Source organism: Coloeus monedula, assembly GCF_965178545.1.
Source record: "Coloeus monedula genome assembly, chromosome: 2".
Taxonomy (NCBI): domain Eukaryota; kingdom Metazoa; phylum Chordata; class Aves; order Passeriformes; family Corvidae; genus Coloeus; species Coloeus monedula.
The window spans coordinates 8,791,634-8,813,016 of record NC_138782.1 but is presented as its reverse complement, the minus strand read 5'-3'; the positions used below and the strand labels follow the sequence as shown (position 1 = coordinate 8,813,016).

The window sequence follows — 21,383 nt, the reverse complement described above, 5'->3', positions numbered from 1 at the left end:
TTGGCTGAGCATGCTATTGAAGATAATTTGAGACTTGCGCATGAATGGCTTCGCTCCTAAAAACATTCCCCTTCATCTGATTTTCAGTTCCTGGGATACAGGAATAGACAGTCCATTGGTAGCACCCAAGTCCCTGGGTTTTGGATTCAAACCCTTTAACTCCCAAAAACTTGTTCCAGAATGAAATGAGGACAACATTGTGCTTGATACTTGGAGGGTAAAAATAAGTATCTTTCAAGTTATTGTACAGTGGCGTTTTTTGAGTGGTCATTTCATAAAGCCTGGTTGCTTATATTCAGCACAGACAGTAAATATTTTGCAGCATTTGAATGAAACAGAGATTTTAAGAATGGCTCTCAAATGGCTTGATGCTGTCCTCCAGCTCAGAGATTAATCCCTTTTTGATTATGGATCTCTCTGTATCTCCACACTAAAGCCCTGATTTTCAGCCTGAAGATGCCTTCCAATCATGTCAGCTATAGCCAAAAATTCTCAGTGCTTCTTTGTGCCAAGGTGTCTGATTAATTTGCTTCTTTTAATTACCACAATTGCTTATACATCACTTTGAATGGCATAGGTTTGCATGAGCTAAGAGTAAACAGAACATCACTTTTCAGCCAGCGAAAAACGGGGAAATTGACAGTTGTCTATAAATCATGAGTAGTACAGAGAAGGTGGACAAGGAGTTATTTTTTACTACTTCTCATAATTCAAGAAATTGAAATTACTGGGTGGGAAACTTAGATGCAGCAGAAAGCAAGAAGTACTCTTCCACAGAACGTGTAATGAGTTACAAAATTCACTGTCATGTAGATACCACACAGACATATTGCCAGCTTCATATTCACTCAGAACTTCTGCTACCACTCTAAAAATATTGCACAAATGAGAATTTAAACTCAGTCATGTGTCAACTGTTTTATTTTCCCATCTGGAAGAAAGGCAGTCCCACTTACATACCCTAAGCTCAAATGGGGTCTGGTGAGCCTGACTTTCCAGAACATCATCAAATATGCAAGCACCTTGTACTTGCTATCATCCACTCTTGACTCCAGAATTTCCTTGAGCAAAAATTACAGGTGAAAAGCCCTTCTAGCTGTGCTGATGTACCACTCCTGTTCATATTAGTAACAGACAAAAGGATTACAGCCTGAATGATTGAGACACCCTACAGGAGACTGCAGCCTTGCTGTATGCCCCAGGTAACCCAGCTTATGGAAAGATGCCTTTTGGCAGGCTACAAACCAAGTTGTGCAGCCACATCCTGCAGCTCTCATTTGCTTCATTTTGGATCACTGCACTCAAAGGAAAAAGATATCTAATGGAGTGGGAACCATCCACAAAGGGCAAAACTAAGAAGAATTCTTGGAAAGAAAACAACGTCTAACTGAACAAGTTATCTTCATTAGGGTCTTTGAGAAAAGACAGTGAGTTTCAGCATTGTGAAGGAGTATTTCACCCACACTATGGAAGCAGTGAAATGGATAATGAAACAGAGACAAATACAAATGGACTGCTTCAAGTTTCTAATTTAAAGATCAAATCCGTAAATATCTAAGCCTCAACTTTTGTTGACTTTTTTTTTAGCTTAAGTGAGAAATTAAATCAGTTCCAACATTGCACCACAAAGGAAACTGCTTCAGTGGATACCTTAAATATTTCATTTTGTGTTTTGCGAAGTGAATATTAAAATTTGTGGTTTGCCATTGTTCTCCACAGGCTGGAGTCCCCAGCAGGCAGCAAGAGGGCATTTATTGCTAACATGGAGAATTAATCAGCATAGGAACCTGGGAGGTTCCAATCAAAACCAGTGCAGATGAGGATCCACAGTAGCACACTCAAATGAGAACACTTTGCTTTTCCACTCAGGTGATTCAGTGCCCAGATTCATTGCCAAACTAGTCTACTGGCAGTTCCTTCTCTTAGACTTGAAGTGTTTAACATTTGGTTTTCAATATCTAAGGTAGCTGCCTGTTTTTTAACTTCAGGGAGAACTTGAGCCACCAACCTCAGACACTGGTCTGGCCTCAGACCAATCATTGGCACTGGGTGTTACAATGAGGTGAATCTAATCCCTCACATTCAATCAAAACCAGCTCATTGCTGCAGAGTGATTTGATGATTATCAGTCACTATCTATGCACAATTACTTATAAATAACATCTATTATATAATAAAAATGGTACTACAGAGAGGAATGGTATTGCTTTTTAAGGCATATTTCTATTTTTGCTTTCTAGCCTCTATGCCAAATAAAATACTAACAGAAGAGTATCAGATCCCAGGATGAGACCCTTTCAGTCATTTATTAAGCAATGGCTTGTATACCTTGACACAAATAGATTACTTTCGCCTCGGTACAAAATTCTGATTTCCTTAAAAATAAGCTTAGACTAGAATTTCCCAAAGAATTGCCTTGTACCTTTTAAAACACATGCAGTAAAATCATCTGTGGGAAAAATTCATTATGCAAAATATGACACTAACAATAAATCAGCTGTCACCATGTGTTGTTCAGCACTGTAATAAAATTATGTACCTTGAATAATGCAGCAAGCCCATAAATTTTTGTATTACTTCACCAGCCCCTGCAGTGCAATTAACATATACTTCTCTTTTTCTCTGTAAGTCAAGAAATATGCCTATGCTCACATGCTAGTCCAGGAGAAAATTAAAGACACATCCCACTGGTCACAGGGTGATTCTATTCATGACATTAATGTCCTGGACTAGATCTGAGGCAGAAAGATAGCTTTTGTTTGTTTTATTTCTTTACTGATCCAAAGAGAAAGCAAACCCCTGAACTCAAATTACAACATATAATGTCTCAGGGAAACTGTACTAAAATAACACTCAACGTCACGTGGTGGCAAAATGAAATTCAGTTTTGCAAGCACAGGCTTAAATAAATGGAATATGTTCACCAGAAGGCGAAAAAGGAGGTAACATATTTAACCTAGGAGAGTTGCAGCAAGGCTTCAAGATCATTAACAAGAAACAAAGGCACTGCTGCTAAGTCAGCCATTATACAATAAGCCCTCTCCTCTCTGCCACGAGAAGCACACTTTTATTTTGGTTTCATTTATGGGGTTTTTAAATGGAAATTAAAAAAACCCTGTAACTTTTTAAATACCTCTGCCTCTACAGGAACTAACATACATGTTCTATATCTCTATCCAGAAAATTCAGAGCTGTATTGAAGACCTTGTAAACACCAAGAATATATCCACAAAGTAATGGGTTTTGTTAAAAAATATTAACTTTAACGAGCAAATTCACAACTGGTGAAATCTGCCATGTCTCTCCAAAAACAGCAGCCTTTTACCCAGTTCTTATAGGTACATCACAAAAGTAAAAATACTGAGCCAGACAACACCAGCCAGATCTTGAATAATAAATAAGACAGCAGCACACTTCTCTGCTGTTCTTCTTTTCAAAACAGCCACAGAATAATAAATCAGAACATCATTTGAAATGGATGGAGTTGCGTCCTGGGTCCAGAATAGTACTTGAGGTGCCTGTAAGCCCTCCTGATACTCCAGTTCCAGGTATTTAGTACAGGCTCTATTTGGCCACAAGAATGAGCAAGTAAAGAACTCATCACAATAGTGATTTCATTTTGTAGTTATTACTGAAAAACTTCAATTTCCTCAACAATCACCAAGAATCTGGGTATAGGTCAAAGGAAAAATGAGTGGAATTGAAGTCAAAAGAAGATAAACTGACGGCAAACCACAAGTGATTACTGCTTAATTTTCAACAGTTGAAATAGTTAACAAGAAGTAAGAATTCTAATAATCTAGCTTCAGAGTTTATAGAAAGACAGGTTGGCTGTCCCCTACCTCTTATCTAACAACTTAGTTTGCAAAGTTGAAAGTTCTTCACTGCTTATGTTTAAAAACAAACAAAAATGCAGTTGAAAAACACATGGAGTCTCACTTTAACATTTGCATTTATCTTCATTAAGGTAGTATTATTTTTATAGTTACAGTTATGAAGAAAAATAGCTTTGCTGAGGTCATATCACATTGTATTCTCTTTCTATATTAAATAGATCACTTTGTCAAGTAACTGATGATCCTCTGTACATATCACTTAGCACTACAATGTCACACAATCACTTATTTTACTTTTTCCGCAGTAACGGCCTTCCTATTTCCCCTGCAGACAAAATGAAAAAACCAACATTAGTTACACTGCTGGCTGGTGCTCTTCAGCATGCGAGCATCTTTAAAAAAAAAAGGTGCAGTAAACACACTTTTTATTTCACACAGGGTAAAGTACACGGGCAGTACAGCAGTGCTGTATACCACCCAGGTAGATCTAAGCACAGATATGTCCCAGTTCCAAAGAATTGGAAAGAAATCAGAAATTAATTCTTAGGTACCAAGGTTGTCAGGTGTTTTCCCAGTGAACAACATGGAAGTCCAAGTGCATCCAGCTAAATGCCATCTAACCCTGTGGCTGTTTGTTAATGCTTAGCTCAGAGGTGTATGGTCAAACAGGACCAAAAAAATGGGAGTCAAAAAGACTCAAAGAACATGTTAGGTTGGGCACAATTTTTAAGAGGTATTCTTTTTTCAAACCAATTCTTAAAAAGAAAACCAGCTTATTTAAATACCCTCCACTTCTTCTCCCCTGAATCTTTACCTGACATAGGAAAAAAGAGTAAGAAATTGAGGGAGGCATGAGATTTTACTAAAAAGAAGCAGGCAAATGAACTTCTGTTGATAATAAAGACACTGCTTCATGATTCACCTCTTGGCATTCCTAGCCTGCTCCACAATTTTCAGGTTGATGGGGAGAAAACCTAAAGCACATCACCAGTTGTTAATTGCTCACAGCCAGAGATCTTAAGGCAAAAGCAAGTTAACCTACAGAACACTGAAACCTATTTGTGCTCAGCCAAACATTCCTTAATTTTCAGAGGGGGTGCACAAGAATCTTTACCTACAACATACCAAGGAGGTATGTTCATAGGGAGTCATATGGCTAAGGCAATGAAATGAGTAAAATAAAAATAAATTAAGCAACTAGTTGCTGTTAAAGATTTTCAGGACAAGTAGAAAATGTAAAGCTTTGGATTACGGAGAGAACTCCTTGGTTTCTTTAATTCAGGGGGAAAATAAAAGGAAAAAAAATGGCATATAAGTTGTGAGAGAGATATGAGCCCGTGGATTGCTTTATTATAATAGGATATACAAATTGTGCAGTGACTTCTACCAAAAAATACTCTGAACACACTTTTCATTTAGTTTTAGTGTTCCATTTTATTAAAAACCTGGCCCACATTCCTTTTTCAATACATGGAACGTTTTCCCCTTCAGATACTTTGATTATGCATTAGTATGACCTACTGAAGCTGAGAGAGTAAGAGAGGTATAAAGTTGGCAGCAGAGAAATGAGGTCCAAGTCCATTATTCTCAGTTATGTCACTGTAAGAAACAGCTGACAAGTCTGTCAGTGCATCAAATATGTGCTTGCTGGGCACTGAGCTGCAGTAAAGGTTGTGTTTGCAATGTTTTGATGGCAGCCAGCACTTAGACCCTCTTGGAGGGATAAGCAGGAAGGGAAGGGGAGCTAAATCATCTTGCTCCTGCCAATGAGCCCAATATCCAGCAAAATCTGCCATGGGCTCTTCTCATCAAAACATAGCAAGATCCAGATCACACCCAGCATCAAGGTCTCTTAAGCAGCATGTGGGGGATAAGGGAGAATTTTTTTCCATCAGTGTAAGAAAATCTATAGCTCAGAGCCTGCAATACAAATGCAGCAGTCCTTCAAGTCCAGCCATTCAGCATGACATGGTCTGGCAAGGAGTGGTCACTTATGCCAGGAGAGCCAACCCTTCCCTGCTGCAGCACATGATCAGCAGGCATTGGCATCCACATTGAGAAGTCCATAAAAACTGACCAGTTATCAGCAATGCTCACAGCAAAGTGCAGGAATACTGGACTTGTGGTTGCAATGGCACTCAGAAAACAAACATGGCAAGTTGTTAAAGATAACCACTTCTTGAGGCTACACCAATCTATTGTTACCAAACAGCCAAACTGTGGCTTTGCAAAAAGGGAAATCAAAGTGACTTAGGTGGTTTGGGGGGTGACCTACAACAGAGAGACCTGGTCCATGTGGGTTATGGAGAGGGGAGGACAGGCAAAGCAAGTCTGGTGATGCAGAGGATCTGAAAGTGAAAGCAGACAAGACAGAAAACTGGTTGGGTATTTTCCTTTTCATTAAAGGCTTCTCAGCTGACAAAAGAACTGTTAACAACCTGTCTTGGGATGACCTTATGATGTGTATCCCGTATTGCTGCCTATGCCCAGAAACGAATTCCTGTGCCTTTCTATGCCTCTAAACTGAGCCTGAGAGGGGGAAGGAAAAAACTGAGCAAAACTTTTTGTTCAAGGTCACACACAGATAGCAATTTGTTTCCAGCTGCAGCAGGGGAGGGAGGAAGCACCCAGCTTGCTGTTTCCCGAGGACAGTTTTTTTGGCCAGTGGTTCAGCTGCTTTGTTCTCCAGAGAGAGACTGAGAGTTGAATTTTTCCTTCTCTGGAATTTTGGATTTTCTCCCTTTTCTACTGGACTGCTTGATTGCTTTAACATCAGAGCACATCGGGAGGACTTTCCACCAGGCACAGAGGGCCTGGCCCTGGCCCAAGCCCCAGCTCTGAGGATACCAAAGGGAGGGCTCTAACACTTTCCCAGGTTTTTTCTCCACAGCGAGAGATTTTATTATTTAGCATTATTATCCTTTCCCCGTGTGTTTGTTAAATAAATAGCTTTTATCTCTTTCACTTTCCTTGAGGAAAATTTATTTTACCTGAACCTGGTGGGGGAGGGGTGGTGACCTGCCTTCTCTCAGAGGATATATTTCCAAATTTGGCCAAACCAGAACACAACCACACAGCTGGTGTTTCACCTAAATTGCATGAATATGGAAGACGAATGAACACATAAAAGTGACATTGTAGGTGAAGCAAGAGGAGGTGAAGATGTCAGAGAAGAGACTCAAAAAACATAATGCAAACTATTACCTACATGTCTTCTGTCACAAAAAGCAAACACAAGTTGATTTACAAGCCTTAGATTAAAAGGTCTTGAAGACCTATTGTGTTTTATTCCAGTTGCATGCTGACCTCATTAGCACAGTTTGTGAGCATCCCGGGGGAGAATTAACAATGTGACTAATACCTGTCAAGACATGCTGGGCTCTCATGGATTTTAATGCACCAAATTATATGCTTTGGCATTAATTAAAAAATTTGCCTTCCTTATTCTGTGTGGAATCAGCTAAATCCAAAATTACAGAGAGAGAATGTGGAATCTTCAGAATGTGCTCATGTAAATCCACACATACTAAATTTTTCAAGTATTTAAGTACATGATCATTCCAGGTTCTTCTGTTAAAGATTAGCATATTTGATCATAGCTAATATTTTCACAGTAATTTACTGGATGTTTAAATTTAAGAAGTGTCCTACACAACATGAGATGACTGACAGAAAGATTCACAACTACATCTGTCAGACATGGTATCACGGTTGACTAATCCTGCAAATGAGTTAAGTGCCACTGAATTAAAGTGATATAGTTTCTCACAAGAAAGAATTCTAAAAAACATGCTAGCATTGAAATTATGAAGTCCTTGAACACAGCACAATCCTCGTGCTCACCTTTGTACATATTTAAAGAGAGAGTCACCTCATTTAACAAAATTCAGAACACAATTTGCCTGAAAAACATTTCCAACAATCCCCAATCTACATCAATGCTTACAAGTAAGGACAGCAGAGGGAACATGTGACTGAGGTATCCACTACCATATCCATTTAAGTTTCACCAAACAACAGCTATACAGCACCAAACAACAGCTATACAGCACTTGAAGTAGCCAAAATTTCATCATATACAAGCTCCTGTTCCACAGCAAAACGTTATCCCAGTCAGTCATGTTTCCACAGCCCTTAGTATCATTATTTGCTCTGTTGAAGTCTATGCCTCTTACTGTAATGCTTAAAAATAAAGGCGTTGCATAGTAGAACAAACATTAAAAACCTGCTATTCATATGATCTGTCAAATTGCTGATTTTAATACAAAAACTACCAGTGACTTCAATGTGGCCAGCATTTTATTAGACATTGTGCACTGCTATTCTGTTCCCCAGTAAGAGATGTTCATTATGCGTATTGCTTTTATTGGGAATGAAACAGAAATGACAAACATTATACTTAAAGCAATCTGAAATAAGGCAGGTGTCTAAAAATATCTTAACCACCTATGTAGCTACCAAGAAGTAAAATACTAATATGGAGAACATAAATGCATACAACTAAAATCAAATAATGCAAAGCAAACCACCATGCCAAGATGAAGTGCCAGGATAGAAAAGATTGAATTATTTTCAAATTAACCAAATTAATTTACAGGTACAGTGAAGGAGAGGTGTTTAAAGTATTGGAGATCATCTGTTGATTTATTTACCGTATTTAGGCCATTTTGATATCACAAAAGAAGGGGCAATACTTGTGAATCCCAGGTCTCCTACCCTCCTTCACTTTGCAAGACTGGCTTATCCAGAGGGCTTGGCCAAAACTCTCCTTTTAAAACCAGTTGCATGTCCAGAGTTAAGAGTGGGTTTGTGACCTTCTTTGCCAAAATCATCACTGGGCCCAAAAAACTCTCCCTAAACCCCATCAAAATTTGATGAAGCTTTGTGAGGGAATAGTGTTCTCCACATGCACCATCTAATTCAGACTTCCCTGGTGATACCTTGGTAACCAAAAATAACTACAACATTAATTTTAATTGTTGGGTTTAAATGTTGATGGATATTCAGGGATTTCCACACTGATTAGGGTCTTAAACACTATGAGCAATAACTATTCTTTGAGAAACAGAAAACAAAGGCTTTCAAATGGAAAAATCTTAAAAAATTGTTTGGGACATTTTCAATGCAAAATGCGTTACTTTCTTTTTGGGGAAAAGAAAGCTTTCTTCTTCAATTTGTTGGACTTGGTTTTAAAATTACATGGTGTTCATTGCCTCCAGGGGACCATGTGTCTGACCCTCTTCTCTCAAGTGCACCATGCACCAGAGTGGGATTTTGTTGCTGCTGTTTTAATTCAGCACATTCTGCATGTCAAATATTTTAAATTAGGTTAAACTGATCCAAAATTAAAGTATTTCACTTCCATTTTCCCATGGACACTTTAATTTTATATAAAGGCTTACTTGGAGAAACCCTGGAGAGAGGCACAAGCCAATTCCAAAAACACCGGCCAGAACTCATGCAGAAATGTCATCTGCTCTTTCATCCTTGTGCATTTCTCATTTCAACAATCTTAATTTACTTTCCACAAATGACGCCTTAAGTGAAAATTAATACTACTGCTTTATGATTAAAACAATTAGCCAGCTTGCACTTTCTCAGTGTGCAACTGATTAATTAAGTGCATTGATTATAGAGACAAATAAATGCTGCAGACAATGAGTGGTTGTCAGCTTGCAAAGTGAGTATCTTTGGCACCATCTCATGTTGCTTGCACACCAGGCATGCATTTAACTTGAAAATTCCCCTTTCAGGTGGTTCTAATACAGAATAAAGCTGGAAACTTTTTGAAGCATACATTGATCTGAAAATATTCTCGGGCAAAGGCAACTACAATATGTGAGTATCTTTTGATTCCAAAGGAACAGTGTTTTGAGGCTATTTTATAGCCAGTATAAATCAGTGCATCCCCCTGGAGAGGCCAACATCAGCAGAGTGGTGCCAACTTCAGCTGCATGGATGGTACTAAGCACCAAGTCCCAGGTCTTGCCAAGCATTCAGGGTCCAGATATCTTAAAATGGGCTTTAGCAAAGCCATTCACATAACTTTCAGTGGAAGAAATCCAGTTTTCAGCTGTAAACACAGATCTGTGACACAAATCATCTCTCCATAAGGCAATCACAGCCTCTTTTGCCGAAAAAGCCTCTTTCTGTGCCCTCTGGCCATATGAAATAATCCAGAGGAGAAACAGTCTTCAAATTCTTTTTGCTGTTCCATCTTTTTAATCAAGTTGAAAGCTAGAGGTTGTGGTAACAGCTACGATTATAGAAAATTTTTATCTTTCATTAAATAGGAAGACCCTGACATATCCTTTACACAGGCTTCTCTCCCCCAGTGCTCATGTTAAACAGCAGTAAGGTACAGAGCAAAGGGACAGTACAGTCATCTTATTTAGAGTTTAATACACGAGCACCAATGACATGTACCTTTACAAACAGTTACTGTTGGGAGCAGGGAAGGACTGTTTGTAGGAGCCCATTATGTTTTCCAAGATTTGAAGCATTTTCTGTACGTGCCTAATTCAGGACACCCTGCCAGGTACACTAAGAACCTTATATGCCTGGGTGATATGATCAGAGAAGGCATAATCTCTTTTTAGCCTTTAATATGTTGTGAGAAAAAAAAACCAGATTGCACAGAACATAGAAATGAGCCCACAAATTGATCCTGCACAGAATAACAGAAAAATAGCCACGTCTGAAAGAGAGAACTTTGTTCTCTTCCCAGTAACTTCTAATTTTTGCCAGTGAAACTTCATTGTCATGCATGTCCTGAATAATCATTCTAAATGCTAAAACCAGCCCTTGAGCTGCCAGAAGCCACCTGAGCAGCATAAACAGCCCAACAGAAGGCCACCAGTTTTGATTGCTAAGGCATCAGTCAGCCTGGCATTTAAACACTTGATCCATCCTTCCATCCTGACAACAGAGAGGCTTCATTTTGTGTCAGCAATTTCTTGAAGTAGATTGTGGCATAAATTTCATCAACACCCTTCATCCATCAGTGTTCTAACTGAATTTTCGGTGCTAGCAGAAGGATGTATTGTGACTTTGTCCCAGGGTTTGGCTGATAGTTTTTAGGTTTTATGATAGTGTTCATTTTAGAAAACCTATTAGCAAGAACCCAACTCCAAATAGCACCAAAAAAATGAAAAGAAACCAACCAAGCTGTGCCAGTTTGGACAAATTCGGAGGAAAATATCCTCGGATAGAAGGCAGGTTACAACCATCCCTCCCCCACCAGGTTCGGGGGACAAAAATTTCTTGGAAGAAAGTGAAAGCGATAAAAAACCTATTTATTTAACAAACACACGGGAAAAGGATAATAATGATAAGTAATAAAACCTCTTGCTGTGGAGAGAAACCTAGGAAGATTTCAGAGTCCTTCTGTAGATGTGGTCTCTCTCCTCCTCTTCCTCCTCGGAGCTGGGTTGTGGGCCCATCTCCGGGGCCTTGGCGGAAAATTCTCCCCATGTGTTCTGATGTTGAAACAGTCCTGAAGAGAAGAAGGGGAAAAACCAAAGTCCCAGGAAAACAAAGTTCAACTCTCTGTCTCCCTCCGGAGAAAAGGAGCCGAAAGCTGGCTGAAAAGCAAGAAGGCTGCTTCCTCCGCTCTTGCTGCAGCCACAGCAGAATGCAGAGGAGTATGCATCTGTGTTCTTGAACAACTGCTTTGAAAAGTTCACTCGGTTTTTTTCTCTCTCCCCCCTCTCAGGCTCAGTTTAAAGGAAGAGAAAGGCACAAAGTTAATTTCTGGGCATAGAGCAGCGACAGGGGATACACATCATAAAGCCACCCCAAGACACAAGCCCAAATCTAATTTGTGATATGCTGACACAAGTTTATTCTGTTCTTTATTTTTTTATAATATGTGCTTTTTTAACATTACAGTTAAAAATAGGTGCTAGCAATGATGGTCAGCACACAGAGTTTGCCCATAAAATACCTTTGATGTATCAGAAGCAAAGGTTTATTGAAATGAAGTGTCTATTGCACATGCTCAATAGCCCTTTGAAATGCAGTAGGAAATGGCAGTGTAACTGTCTCAGGATCTTTTGAAAATCATGCCATGGGAATCAGATCTCATAAAGCTGCCTGAAATCATTCCCTGACGCTAGGCCAGTATGAACCTAACTCTGCTATGGTTTGGCTTTACGATCCCTGAGGATTCCCTGGGTTGATATTAATGTCAGTGCAGAGAGAGTGGGAGCTCTTCAATGTCTTCAGAGTATTTCCAACAAATTTTGCTCTTAGAAGGGTCACATTTTTCTCCCCACCAGTTATATGTGGACTCTACTGGACTCAGGAAAAAAAATCAGCTGGGATTTTGGGGTGGAAGGGTGGTGGGTCACCAAGGCCAAAGCAGTGTGGTTCAATAGATGTCAGTGGAGCTTTGTCAACTCTACAAAATCCCACAACTAGGCCCCACAGATTTTAGTGGAGATACTGATGGTTTGTACTGGTAAATCATTGAGATCAGGCTCATGGCCGCCAGAACAGTTTGCTGGTCCTTTTTGTGTGCGCAGGGAGGCCAAAGCATACTCAGAAATTCATGCTAATGAAGGAAAACCAGACTTTCTTACAGTAAGAAGATCCTTCATGCTGTTGCTACTCTTTGCTGATCGTATTGCAGTGTGAAATTTATTGGCTGTACTATTTCTTATTTCTTTTGTGGCTGTAAAACGTATTCAATTATGGTTTTGTTCCTCTAGCAAACAATGGCAAATGCAGCTCAGAACAGAAGCGGGACATTTCCCTGTTTCACTACTTATGTGGTAACATAATTATTCCAAAAATATGCTCCCACTTGCCTCTCAGCAAGGCAGGGGGAGCCGTTATGGTATTGGCTGGAGACAAGTTACCAAAAGTTATGAGAGAGGGACTGCTTTGTGTTTGGAGATGCTGACAAAGTGGAAAGAGAAGACAGGTAAAACCATCTGCTGTTCACATCTGAATGAGAAATGGTAGATGACAGAAAACTGACTAACCCTGAGGTAAATCCAAAAAGTCTTCCCTCATTCCTTACATAGGGCCTTTCCTGCGTACAGTTCGAGTGACAGCTGGCAAGGACCTTGGAAGGTAAGGCTGCACCATAAGTACTCATAGTACAGAGAAGAAAAGAGAGGAGTGTTGGAGTCACTGAGCCAACAGCTGGGGCAGCTGGGGGGCCAGAGAGCCCTGAAATAGCAAAGGCCTGCTGGTGGAAAAACTCAGATATTTGAGACACCACTCTCACCTTTGTGTGAGTAAAGGAAAATCTTCTCCCACAATTCCTTGCGGATGAAATGTAACCTTATACACTCCCCAGACCCTGATTGAAGAAAACTACCTCTCCCAGCAGCCTGTGTGGTTGCATACCTGACCTGGTCCCCCGCTCCGCCTCTTCCCTCTGCTCATTGGTTCCTTTCCCTGGTCCCGCCTGTGTACCGCCCCCGTGCCCTCAGATCACTGGTTCTGTAACACTATGTAAACCTGATCACGAACTCGATTTGTCCTCTCTCGCATCTGGTTCCGTCTGCGGAGGATGAAATAAACGTCGTCTGTGGAACGCGCCATGCAGCGGGTCCTCCTTGGCTCCTTATCTCGGTAATATTGAGCTATCTGGCTTAAATGTGTGTCCGCAGCGCTAAACATCTGCGCGGGGCTGCAAGGAGAAGCTTGCTAGTGGCTATACTGCCGCACCCGAGCGGTCTTGCGCCCAAGACGGTTGTAGGGAACACAGCAGCGATCTCCCTATCATATCACCCTAACACCACACACTTTTATAGAGGAGGTTTGGGGAAGGCCAGCAATGAAGCACTGCTCAGGCTGATGCTTGTTTGCACATGTTACATCTGTGCAATTCTACAGAATTCAAAATCTTTTAAATTACTATTACTAAGAATTGCTGATTGATTCTCACTCTACCTGTATCAATACTTTGTGAAAATGTTACCTACTCACATAGTTTTCCAGTTTTCCTAAAGGGTTTGGCTTGTTCTTTCTCTCCCTAGGTTTTTTTTGAAACAAGCTTTCAGCTTCAGGCACAGTTCAGACACTGAAACCAGCAATTTTTTACTCCTGGCATGAGTCTCTTGGTGGGATCCTGATTTTTCTAATTACTGCTAATCAGGGACAAATCCACTTACAGGAGATGATCAGCTCCCCACTGCTCTAAGTGGGATAATGCTGCTACACTGACCTTCACCAGCAGACAGTGGCCAAGGATAAAATACCACAATAAAAAACTGGTATCAGCGAGAGCTCAGCTTGTATTTCTGTTTGTGGCACAACAAATCTCCATTTGGTTAGTTTTTTCTTTAAAATAGTTTGCTATGTCCATCTGCTTTTTTCCCTTTTTATTAGATGTATCTCAGATGTAGCCCCTGTAACTTGACTTTTCTTTCTCACTCAGATGCTCAGTCCTGAAAATTGCTGGGTTTATATGTACATTATGATTTGAAAGCAAACCATGGTATACATTGGGCCCTAGCTTTTTAATTATCAGTTCATAATGAAGGGCTGTCTTTGCAGTGTAAAAAGTAATTTCCTGAAGGTTTCCAAGGTTCCCTGCAGGGTTTCCAAGGCTTGGAAGAAAATATAGATCATTTGACAATGAGTCTCTCCATGTTCACAGTGTAGAATGGAAAATTCCAGCTTTGCCATAATTGTCTGATCCCAGAAAAGCAAGTAGCTATATACACAGCAAGCCAGGACGCAATGCTGGGAGAGCAGTACACCCACACCATGAGCAGGCATCTGTCTTTCCATGTATATAAAGAGCATTAAAACCAGAAATGGATGATTCAAGCAGTAAATCTTAAAAAACTACAAAGAAAAATATGGATGGAAGTGGACTCCGTATGATAGGACAAAGTTCTAAGTTTTAAGAGAAAATACAGTTTTAAGAGAAAATACAAAGTTTTCTTCTTTAGAAAGATCTTTCTCTTCCCTGGCCCTGCATTTCATCTAACTGCTAACCTCCATTAAACTATTCAAGCAAGAAAACCAGAAAGTCAAAATCATAAAGCCAAATTAAACTGAGGAACCAACGCCAAGGTTTTACACTTGAAAATGCTCAACTGCCAAACGCACCACCTTTGAGAGACTTTCTGATTGCTCCCAGTTTTCCAAACAAGATGTACAGACACTGCCAGGGTATGCAGGCTTTTCTACAATCAAGAAGCTTTTTATTTCCTAAAAAGAAACAATAGAACTTCAGAGAAAGCTGCCCCAAAGTGCAGATGTAGTGAAACACCAAGAATGTGGTACAGGAGCTGTACAAAGATGACTGTAATAGCTATGCCAGCCTGAAGCAAGTTAACAACTCACTCCTTAAGAGACTCAATTCACTGCCTTTTTACATTTAAACTGATGTTTTCTTCAGCAGAATTTAAGTCCTCATCTTCAGTTCACGCCCAAATTACTACCTACTGGGAAAAAGGCCCCCATGGCCTCTTGAGAGACAGCAGATGCTTCCAGAGCAGGAACTCCTGGGGCCCAAGGAGGCCCGTGCAGCCTCGCAGGGAGAGGCAAAGTACAGGTGAAACAAGCCCTGCACTCTGCTGTGGTTCAGCAAAGGAGGTGATGGCACGGTTTAGCAGCAGGAGAAGGAGTCACCCTGTCCCTATCTAGCCACCTCTCAGACACAGCACTGTGACAGCCCAGGACCACAGACCTCATGTGATAAATCCTATTTTTGAATTTCAGTATTAAATCATTGAGGTCTTACCTCCTACAAGATCTTTTGGATGGGGTTTCTGCTGCTCCTTTAATGACTGTCTTACCAACCAGTCATTTGCTTCTGCTTTGTATTAGCCAGCTAATCTTCTCTTTTCCCTCCACAGCCTGATCACTGCTCCACTACAGAACCTCTCCTCACTTGGACAAAGTCACTTCTACACAAATCTTTTCAGATCCTCAGTTTCACAGTGTCCTCACAAGTCTTCCATGACTGCCATTAAAGATTTGCCATTCCTAGACAGCTTTTCTTTCCAATTTTCATCCCAGTATGTCTTATCTCAACTCTCATATTTCTCTCCAGCTCCATTATTTTGGATTTCTATCATCATGTCTGTGCATTGTCCTTCTCTGTGTCGTTTTCCATTAATTTTCACAATACTCACTATTGCCACTCTAAAACCAATATATTTCTACTAAGCCTGACAAATATTTATCCATCAAACAGAACATATTTTGGAATTAAAAGAGAAAACACTATATTACAGCAGAATCTAGTTTTGGTTTCTGGGCATGATCCTAGATTCACTGCTAACAACAGAACTGTTATATCAGGCATGTTGTGCAGACTTTTTACTTGTTTATTTGAAACATGATTTTTAGAAACAGAATATTCCCACATACTTTCGCCACACCTGCTGCTGAAATGTGAGTGTAGAGCATGTGCTTTGTCCACATCACAAGCTAGAACATACACAAAGCACAATTCCTGCAAAGAAAAAGGCTGCTTTTTACAAACTTTTTTTATTTCTATCAATTTATGGGAATATCCTACTGAGTTATTTCACTTAGGAGAGAATTCTGCAGTCAGGGCATAGGGTTTAATTAGCTGCTATCAAGTTATTAAACCAGTTCATAAGGTGTGAAACTGGCTAATCTACATTCTGTGGTCAGCTGTTTCCCACATTCCTTCTCCAAAGCAAACACCTTCTATACCCACTTATTATTTACCAAATGTGCTTTGTTACTTGCAACATAAATAGGTTTTCATCCTGTGTGTTATTATTTTCCAAACTGCAAGTTTGGAAAAATTACTTTCTCATTTTGGAGCTGTTCTATCCAAATGGCTGATATTTTTTTCCAAAATCTCCAGCTCTCCTTGTTCCTCTTTTCATTTGATTGCAATTGCAAACTAAACCACAGTTTAGCCTGGGCTTCCCTCAGGAAGGGATCTGCAGGCACCGGGAGATAGGAGTGCTAGTGCTAATGGAGGGTTGGAGAGAGACAAAGTGTTAAGAAATGCAAAAACTCTCTAGTCCAAAGGTCTGAATCCTGAGGAACAAACAATTTCCATAGCATGTGCTGGGAATACACAATCTGCCCTGCATATACTTTGAAGCACTGGATCAAAACACCTGTTACAAGGGAATCAAACTGTTCCTGGAGGTTTCAAAGGCTAATACATGCCTTGCTGCAGCCCACAGCTCCATGGCCCTCCAAGTGGTAGGGGCATTCTGCATCTTAATAGCAGGACTTAGAGTCAATTCACAGGTTACTAATTTCTGTCCTAAATCCAATATTGCAAGCTGGAGCTTATTTAATGTGACACAGGACTGTCATTCCTCCACCAAGAGCCTTGTCACGTTTCCATTCCTTGCACAGGCAGTCCCATTTTCAGTCTACTTCTTTCAATGGAAAAATGTATCATCACTAAGATCAGGAGTCCAACTGTACTGCTGTTCTACTCCCTATTTAAAATTTTGTAGCAGAAGGACTATAATAATAAGAAAATCCACATCTTACAGAAAAGATCAGCATGAACTTACGTAGTTTGATGCAAGATCTGGATGCAGATAATCAATTCCTGCAATAAAACAATGACAGAACAGAAACCAAAGGTTAAGAGTTTCAAAAAAGATTTTCTAGTGATCACAGAACAAGATTCCTTTACGACCACAGGAAAATAATCATGTCAAATAATGCAACTGATTGAAGTGAGATGCCAGTTTTAAAATGTGGACTTTTCAATCATTTATGTCAAAATCCAGATGCCGTTTGAAAAAGTGAGCTGAATGACAAAGTTTACTGTTTTGTAGACTAGATCACATTTACTTATAAGGATTAGTTTAAATGACAATTTATCTTTGTATGAGTTTTGTCATCTCAAAGCATACCAAAACTAACAAGATTGGTAAGCACTGGATCAGTACAGGATAGAAAAACGAGTGTTTTTAACCACTGAAAATTGTAAACTAAGTAGAAAACTACCTAGAGTAGACTTGGGGTGATCACTAAGGCAAACATTTCAGATTATGTGCATGAAAGAGAACTTTTAATATTGAATTAAACCATTTCAGCAAATACCTGTGCATAGGCTTCACATTTTGGTAGCATGCTAAGGATTCTAACAGAGCACTGATGTGTAATATACTCATTCTGTTGCATGGCATCTTTCTACACATGGCAAATGTACAAATTCCAGGGGATGGTGTAACAGAGGCAGCAGATCTACACTCAGATAGGATGACCTATTACATAGCCAGTTAAAGCATACAAAGAATGGTCGCCAATCTCATGTTACATTTTCATCATCACGACTATCCTGTTTTTCCAACCACCTCACCACTATAGATTATATTTTATTTGCAAGGAGAATGCCATATTATCATAGTTATTCTGATGAAAAGATTACTTCTCATTTTGTAGGGTCCTTATTACTCATTAGGAAACCCTTGTTACTGATCCACATAGTAGATGGACAATAAAAATCTCAATGAAGAATCCTGTTATTCAAGCCCTCTTTTTTAGAGTTACTGGAAACAAACGATAGGGCAAATTACTCCCTTCTCTAAAAGCTGTATCTGATGGATCATCAGTTTTATTGACACGAAACTCAAACAGTTTGCCATCATTCCCATCGCAGTCATGCCTTGCTAATTTGAAAGCCAAGTCTTGCCTTTGTGAGATCAGTGAAACTGACTCAAGAGATCATCTCTCAGATGAGATTGATCTTTCATCAGTACACAGATCAAGTTGCTCAAGGCCTTATCCAACCTGGCCTTGAACACTGCCACAACCTCCCTTGGCAACATGTTACAGTATCTCACCACCCCCATAGCAAAGAATTTCTTCCTAATATCCAGATGTCTGAGTTTACTTTCTTGCTTCCACAAAAACCTTGCCATAGAAGTAAGCAGGTGAGGATAGATCCCAGCTGACCCTAGAAAACATATATGGATACAGACATTTTATTGATTTTTAGTATTATTCAGCCCCATTACAGGAATATACTCAAAATTTATTCCAAAGAAGAGTGTTGAGAGACTGCATGGAATTCCTGTACTTCAGCAAGAACCCATAAGTAGAACAGCTGTAATTTCAACTGTACCTTTTATATTCATTTTTCCTGAACTTAGTCTCAAATTGGTAATATATCTAATATGCAGATCTTTATTGGCATTCAGCATGAAAATGTTTAATTATTTCAGCTACCAAGTATGACTTTGAAAATAATGTAATCCAAAAAACATTTTCTTAAATGTTTTTTGCACAGCAATTACATCCTCCTGTCACTGCCTACAGAAGTTAAGGGGAGTTTTTCCTTAGGTTTAACAGCCATTACAGTGTGCCCTGGAAAATATCTGAGTGGTAATTGCAAGCTACTTTTTATGCTTGGATATCCATGCTTCAGTACCCCTATCTTTGTATCATATTTTCCCTGAAGATCTCAAAGTATTTATGTAGGCTGGCAGTCTCACCACTACAAGCAATCAATTACTACTTTTTAATCTTTTTTTTACTTCAATTAGACGAAAAAAGTCTACTTTAAAGTATTAAATTAACACTCAGTCTTCACTTACCATCATCCATAATTCCTATGGTTACTCCCTTCCCTGTGTATCCCAGCTCCCATGCTTCAGCTACATTAAGGTCAAGTCCAGGAGTCCCATCTGCTTGACCAGTGTTAATCTAATACATCAGTGAAAAAGAAAAATAGCTTTTTTTACTTGACTGATTTTTTTCCTTTATGTCTTTGCATGTATCTTTGGTATGGAAAATATATCTCATGTTTTGGAGTACACATCTGTCCATAATCATATCTACTGCAATAATGCAGCTGTAAAAAAAAGAAAAAACCTGAAAAAATCCAATACTGGCAAAATTCAAGTTTTTGTGGTTTATAGGATTTGGTTAAACACTGAATTTTCTGAACCCTAAAAAAGGACTTTTCTACTTAACATGTCAGGCCAGTGGGTCAATCCAGGAAAAAAGATTAATTGATTTTACAGAGTACTTTTTTATGAGCAGGAAATGCTTTCTTCTTGAAAGCAAGGATCTACTGTATAGCTTCCTAAATTGTTGTTATTTTCAGCATTGCAACATTTTGATTAACTACCAGAAAATAAGTGAATTAATTCTCACTTTAGTTTATCGACTCATCAAGGATAAAATCCCATCCACACTAATGTGCCCCCATTCATTTGAAAACTCTTGCCTTAAAACCAAGAAAAACTGCAGCCATATTGGATGGATTAATGAAATGTAAGAAATTGATTAAGAGGAAAAAACATATTAGCAAAAATACCCTTCTTAATTTAACAAGGCATTTACTGAGTATTTCATCATAAATATGTTGCAACAATGTAACTGACCAGAAATACTTTATCAACTTTTTAAATAAAAAAAAATCATTTCATTTCAAAGTAAAAATATAACTTTTCTTTTATGACTAAAGACTTCTCCCTCTAAAAAGATGAAACAGAAAAACTGAATTAATTTAGCAAAATATTAATTTCCTTTGACATTAGCTTAAACCAAAATTCATCAGTTTTCAGCTGTTCTGTTTTTGACAAAAGAAATTACATTCAAATTTCCATAAGAAAAGAAAAGCTTCAACTTTTTAGCAAACACTAGAATCCTTTGTTATAAGTCCGTAACAATATTTTACCTGGCAACAGCTCAGAGACATGATTCATATGCAGTTTTAGGGGTCACATCAGCACACCAGCAATGCCCACAGGACATCAATACAGTTCTCTTTCAAGCCTTTTAAGAATCTTTCCATTGACTGAAATGAAATTTTTCTCTTGAAATATGCTGGATCTTCCCAATATAAACGGCGTACAATTAAAACCAACACAACAGAGCCTTGGATCCATACCCAAGTCCTCATGATGCATTTGGAAAGAACTGTTGGAAAACACTGCAACTGCACAGAATGGCTTGGATAACATTTATTTAGTTATGATTACTGTGATTTTCTCTCAAAACTTACCAGGTACCACTGCTTTGTAAATAAAGGATCATTCATGTTGATGTCAATGTCATTGATGTCTCTATATCCTCGCTTCCTTCTGCTGAAGCCCTCCTGTTGCACAGCTTTCCTCACCTGGAAGGGTTAATTTTTACATCTTTAGCTCAGCATTCTTGACACACATAAAAAGCTTTTTTTAGACTTGTTTTCATGAGAGATAAGGGTTATGAAAACACACTATTTGTGTCTGTGTCATTCATTTGCAACTTCTAAACCAGGGACTGATTCCAGTCAGAATTTATAAAGAGGGAGAAAGCTCCAGGACTACTGCAACAGCTGTGAGGGGAAGACTCCCCCAGAGTGTCCTATCTGGAGAAACGCTCAGCTTGAACATGTTTTAGACACCAAACAATCAGCATAAGAGTGAGCACCTCTCCAGGCATCATTATTATCATGGGTCTTCTTGCCATAGTTTTTTTTTTTTTTTTTATTGCCACCAAAAGAGAAGCTAAACTTACTTAACTAATTCCAACTATGTCACAGCTCCAAGCTGTATACATTTAATAAAATCACGATGCAGTTCTCAACCACACTTCTACTTTTTCAGATTTTTCTTCAGGGCATTATCAGATTAT

At 39.2% G+C, this 21,383-nt stretch overlaps 1 protein-coding gene across 1 annotated transcript in view; it reads right to left on the bottom strand.

Annotated features, from left to right (window-relative positions):
- PCSK2 (proprotein convertase subtilisin/kexin type 2) overlaps window positions 1-21,383 on the bottom strand; it is a gene marked incomplete at its 5' end in the record, with an annotated part of 110,381 nt that overhangs the window by 35,043 nt on the left and 53,955 nt on the right. The window contains 3 exons of the mRNA XM_082277139.1: window positions 17,321-17,358; window positions 19,355-19,463; window positions 20,770-20,883. Of these exons, the coding sequence (XP_082133265.1) occupies window positions 17,321-17,358; window positions 19,355-19,463; window positions 20,770-20,883 (261 nt within the window). The remainder of the gene's footprint in view (window positions 1-17,320; window positions 17,359-19,354; window positions 19,464-20,769; window positions 20,884-21,383) is intronic.